General features: G+C 46.5%; 1 protein-coding gene across 1 annotated transcript; it reads left to right on the top strand.

Moving 5' to 3' along the window:
• Nucleotides 1–839: 839 nt before the first annotated feature.
• Nucleotides 840–1,996, top strand: LOC117454927 (D(1B) dopamine receptor-like). Its single transcript, XM_034094216.1, has one exon. The coding sequence runs from the start codon at nucleotides 855–857 to the stop codon at nucleotides 1,989–1,991; it is 1,137 nt and encodes a 378-aa protein (XP_033950107.1). The 5' UTR covers nucleotides 840–854; the 3' UTR covers nucleotides 1,992–1,996.
• Nucleotides 1,997–6,000: the final 4,004 nt, after the last annotated feature.

Below are 6,000 nucleotides of genomic sequence, written 5' to 3'. Positions count from 1 at the left end.
TAAAGGTCATTGTTATACCCACAAAAACAAGGTCAGGAAGTGGGTCCAATGAAATTAATACAAGGAAATACAAATAAGTCTACATAACACATTATGAACCTGATGGATTTGCTCTACCTTGGTTTATCCCATTCTAGTCTTATTCATTTTCTATTATGTATTTTCGTGATTTAATTCCTTTATTTCACTCTTCAAAAAAATCGAATTATATTTAATTAAATTCTCTTTTGGATATTTGTATGTGCCTGTGCTTTTAGTGTATGTGCCTTGATTGCAGTGCTCAGTACATCACAATAGAGCCACTAATGGCACCTACTATTGAGTGGGAAAGTGACTTGGAACATTTGGAAAAATAGAGGTAATATGAAACAGTGACGCTCAAAGAAAGTTAAGATCATGTAAAAGTTCTCTCCTCGCTGCGCGTCTCTGCTGTGCACATGTGAGCTGGTGATGCCTGTGGTCCCTGCAAATCTGCTCTGCGCTCGGAGAAGCAGCAAAGAGCAGACTGGCTGGAGCAGGATGCGCGCTCGCCACTCTAATTGACACTCTTTGTTTATTTCTGTTAATACCGAGCATGGGTGGATTTATAGTATTTAAGTTTGAAATATGACCGAACACGGGACCAGGCAATGAATAACACAACCGGCTTGACATTAGGAGATGGTAGCCGGGAGGGTTCACCGGCGCTCCGAGCTTTGACCGGCTCCCTCCTGGCGCTGCTTATCATTTGGACGCTTTTCGGCAATTTAACGGTGTGCGCAGCCGTTTATCGCTTCCGCCACCTGCGCGCCAAGGTAACCAACATCTTCATTGTGTCCCTGGCTCTATCGGACCTCCTAGTCGCCGTGCTGGTGATGCCGTGGAAAGCAGTGGCTGAGGTGGCTGGTTTCTGGCCGTTTGGAGGGTTCTGTAAACCCTGGCTGGCCTGCGATATCATGTGCTCCACGGCCTCCATCCTCAACCTGTGCCTCATTAGCGTGGACCGATACTGGGCCATCTCCAGCCCTTTCCTTTACGAGAGGCGCATGAACAAGATGCTGGCCTCTGTGATGATCGGAGTGACCTGGACTGTGTCAGTGATAATTTCCTTTGTCCCTGTGCAGCTGGACTGGCACCGTACGGAGATAGGTGATCCGGCTGGGGAGGCTTTTGCACTTAACGCTAAGGGTGTTGATGGGAGATGTGACTCCAGCCTGAGCCGGACTTACGCCATCTCCTCCTCCCTCATCAGCTTCTACATCCCCGTGTTTATCATGATTGTCACATACACGCGCATCTACCGGATAGCCCAGCTGCAGATCCGGATTATTTCCTCCCTAGAGCGTGCAGCGGAGCACGCGCAGAGTTGTCACTTGGACGTACCCGAACTTTGTTCTCACCTGTGCACTGAAGTCGGTGTCAACTCATATCAGTCTCCGATACATCACCATTCTGATACTCAGCCCCCTAATCGGTCTCACCGGGAGCTCAAAGTCTCCATCAGAAAAGAGACGAAAGTCCTCAAAACTCTGAGCATCATCATGGGGGTTTTTGTTTGCTGCTGGTTACCGTTTTTTATCCTGAACTGCGCTCTGCCCTTCTGTCCCGGACCAGAGGAGCCTGTGGCGCTGCGGGGCCCTTACTGCGTCAGTGAGAAAACCTTCGACGTCTTCGTGTGGATCGGCTGGAGCAATTCGTCCCTTAACCCGGTCATCTATGCCTTTAACGCGGACTTCAGAGACGCCTTTTTTCGCCTGTTGCGCCTCCGCGGACAAGGCTGCTGCTACACGATGAGCGCGGCGGTGGTGATGGCGAGCAACGAGGCCGGACACCTGAAGCCGGAGAGCCCGCTGAACATGAACCAGGAAGTCTATGCCGTGAAGACCAGGGGCAGCGAGGGCAGCGGGAACACAACGGTGACCCTGTTATATCACAGAGGAACCACCTCTGAGCAGGTGATGGACACTGAAGAAAGTAAAGACAACCACAGACTGACGCAGATACCGATATAAATTAAATGAGCGGGTTCAGGGAGCAGGAACAATATGCAAAGAAGGAAGATGTGAACATCCAACTCCTGCTGAAGTAGATAAGAGGCATTGAAGCAAAGTACATTTACTCCAGGTCATCCTAACAAACATCCATGTGAATACAAATAAACTAGACAAAATTGTTTCATAATTATTATTTTTTTAAATCCCCCATTATCCACAATTTTACCATGCAGAAACAGGTGATGTATGAGTAACCTCCTTTTGTCCGATATAGCAAAGCTTAGTTCACATGGAGGATGTTTACTCAACAGGCTTTGTAAAATGCATTAACACATTTGTGAACTTGCAACAATTCAGTGTTACATTTCATTTCAACGGAAGGACTGCTTCACATTTACCTCAGCACAACAAACAGACAGGTTCCGATCTGGGTAAATAAAACAAGGCCATTAGCACATTTAAGAGACAACTTAAACCATTTGAAATAGGTCACCCATTTTGTTGGAAAAGCACTCCAGCTTGACCAGTGAAGATGGTTATTGTTGCATTGTGGCTTCCATTCAAGGCCTTTCCCCACCGGGTAAAGAAAGCTTTCAGAGGTCAGGATTTCTCTGAATCTGTAGAAATGGGATTATGTAACGGACTCACATTTGCACCCATCAACTGCATCTTTATGGATGCTGTGCACTCTGTTTCCCCCCTCTCCCCTGAAAGAAACAAACATGAATAATTTGTAAAGGTTGTTCCTGTGAAAAATGGCACAACCAGGGAGAACACAAAGAAGCTTTTACACTGACGACCATGCTGTGTGATGAACTCTCGGCAGATTAACATCTGTTCATTTTTGTTTAATGAGGCTTCCTTGTTAGTGCTGAAAATGAAAATGCGTGTTAGGATTCAGCATCAATGATTCACACGTGTTAATTGAGCCGAGGGAATTATGATTCTATTCTGAGCTGCAAATATGTTGTTGGTTTAAATGAAATCACTTTCATGTCCGTCCGCTAAATATGATGTAAGCAAGCTCTGGTTAGTTTATGGTTTAACACAAATTCTTTTTTTCTTTAATGAGTACAATTACCTAAGTATAGTTTTACAGGGACTCACTGTAATAAACTTGGCCAGTTATCAGGACACCAACAGAGTTAACATTAGTCCCAACTAAGAAATATTAAAACACACTTCATGAGCTTCAGAGCTTCAGAGCTACTGCAAAGTGTTTTGGTTTCCTGTTGGACACCAAATCTCAACTGGCTCAACCTACTCTTTTCAAGTGATAGAATAACCCTATTTCCCAAAAATATCAAACTATCACTTTAAAGTACAGCACATATTATGGATCAGTCTTACTTTTAAATATCACTGCAAGTTATCACATGTATTATCTCTTGCATGCACCTGGGATAACATGTTTGTGTTTATGACTACACACTACAGGACTGAGAAAACAAAGAGAAGGTATACACTGTACTATTTGCAGAGGGTTGTGAAGCCTTTAGGTATTCGGGTTGTAATGGGCTTTTAACCTACATAGGACATCCAACAGCTGTAGGCGCCTCCATCTGTATGTAAGAATAGGTACCATATACTCAAGAGGATTAATAGGTCAAATTCTTTTTTTAAAAAGTGTGTCTCGCGGCCCCTACACACGGCGGTGTGCGTTGCCGCTTCAACGCTTCTGCCCATTCACTTTGAATGGGGTGACGTCACGATTCGCCGAACTGCATTGCGGGAGCAAAGCGTAGCTTCTCTCGAGGTGCTCGCTGCAAAAGTAGAGCAATGTTCTACTTTTGCCGCCTCGACGGAGGCGTCAGCCAATCAAATCCCTCGTATGTAAATCTGACAGTACAAGCAGTAGCCAATCAAACCGGGTGTATGTTGGGAGAGCCAGGCCGCAGTTATTTCCCATATGTCAACAAAAGGAGGAGAAAATGATCGTGGCGGTAGGGAACATACAGGGATACAAACCGGAGGAGCCAGGCATGGGGGGAGGTGGCAAAGACAGTGGGGGAAACTGGTAGGTTTTCGCTTGTTTGGGGAGTTTATATCCAGTGTATTTCGTTTGAATGGACAGCTAGCAAGCATAGACAGTATATTTAGCCAGCATGGATGTAGCATGAATGCTTTGCTTTGTATGTCCGGGGCGGGACATTCATGTGGTTGGTTGTTGGTCGGGCTGCTCGCGTTGACTCCCCAAGCTCAAGACACGCCCACCGCCAAGCGGCAACGCACGCCGTGTGTAGGGGCCGTCGGAGTCACGGCGGCGTGCGTTGCTGCTTCAACGCTTCTGCCCATTCACTTTGAATGGGGTGACGTCACGATTCGCCAAACTGCATTGTGGGAGCAAAGCGTAGCTTCTCTCGAGGTGCTCGCTGCAAAAGTAGAGCAATGTTCTACTTTTGCCGCCTTGACGGAGGCGTCAGCCAATCAAATCCCTCGTATGTAAATCTGACAGTACAAGCACTAGCCAATCAAACCGGGTGTATGTTGGGAGAGCCAGACCGCAGTTATTTCCCATATGTCAACAAAAGGAGGAGAAAATGATCGTGGCGGTAGGGAATCACCCGGTACTCTATGACCAGTCCCTCTTTACATACAGGGATACAAACCGGAGGAGCCAGGCATGGGGGGAGGTGGCAAAGACAGTGGGGGAAACTGGTAGGTTTTCGCTTGTTTGGGGAGTTTATATCCAGTGTATTTCGTTTGAATGGACAGCTAGCAAGCATAGAGAGTATATTTAGCCAGCATGGATGTAGCATGAATGCTTTGCTTTGTATGTCCGGGGCGGGACATTCATGTGGTTGGTTGTTGGTCGGGTTGCTCGCGTTGACTCCCCAAGCTCAAGACACGCCCACCGCCAAGCGGCAACGCACGCCGCCGTGTGTAGGGGCCGTTACGGTACGTCCATACAGCAGCTTCAAAAATCTTGAAAATCTTGGAGCTGGGCGTGTCTGACAGCTTGGGGATTGTTTGCGAGCAATGCGACCAACAACCAATCACATGAATCTCCCGCCCCCGACATACAAAGCAAAAAACCCCGGGGATTTTATGCGAGCAATATATATATATATATTAGTGCTGTCAAAATTATCGCGTTAACGGCGGTAATTAATTTTTTGAATTAATTGCGTTAAAATATTTAACGCATTTAACGCATGTGCAGAATGGCCCGCCCCATACGTGCCACCAGTGGCAGCGCCAGGGTATGGCTGGGGTAGGCTACACCCATACCAAGAAATGGCTTAGCCCCACCATGAAAAATGATGTTAAAGTAAGCAAAATAAAGTCTGCCAACTCGCGCGGAGTAAATTGCACAGACAGTCGTTAGTAAGATTGATTTCAGTAGCCACGGTTTTGAAAACTTTTGTCACGTAGTGATCGTCTTCTCAATAGAACATCTTTGATAACGGCGTGGTGTTGTTGCAGGAAGTCCCGACGGAGATTACTTTTGCTGTAGTACAGGGCAGAGCCATATAATAGTAATAATATGGCTCTGGTACAGGGGTGCACATAACTGGTACGCAGGTTATGTGCGTAATCTGAAATGCGTACCGTCACTTTTGTCACAAAGCGCATTTGCGTACGACGTACTTGTGAAGCTTTTCCAGAAGGCGGTTAGATCACCGGACGACAGAGTCGGTCTCCGTGTGCACAGACAGGGCTGCTGTTAACGTCGGTCTGTACAACGGAACTGTGCCAAAACTACGCCAACCGGCTGCGGAGGGAGACTCCCCCCTTCACTGGAGAACTGTGCTAAAACAGCTGATCACAACGTTCACACTCTGTGGTCACGAAGTACTCCACTAGCGCCCCCCCCCCCTCTGTCGACTTTCCTGAAGTAATCCCCGTTGATATAAATCAACACGTAATGAATTAAGACCCCACGGTTTGATGATTGATAGGTGTGTGGGTTGTCTTTCATTTTGACATGCAGAATTTTTTTATAATAAACATCGATGCTGTATGTTAAATGGATATATCCGCCTGCTTTCATTTATCTTTCCATTCCCACAACAATAGGCTATAC

The sequence above is a fragment of the Pseudochaenichthys georgianus genome, chromosome 1, assembly GCF_902827115.2.
Source record: "Pseudochaenichthys georgianus chromosome 1, fPseGeo1.2, whole genome shotgun sequence".
NCBI lineage: Eukaryota > Metazoa > Chordata > Actinopteri > Perciformes > Channichthyidae > Pseudochaenichthys > Pseudochaenichthys georgianus.
This window is presented reverse-complemented; position numbering and strand designations above follow the sequence as displayed.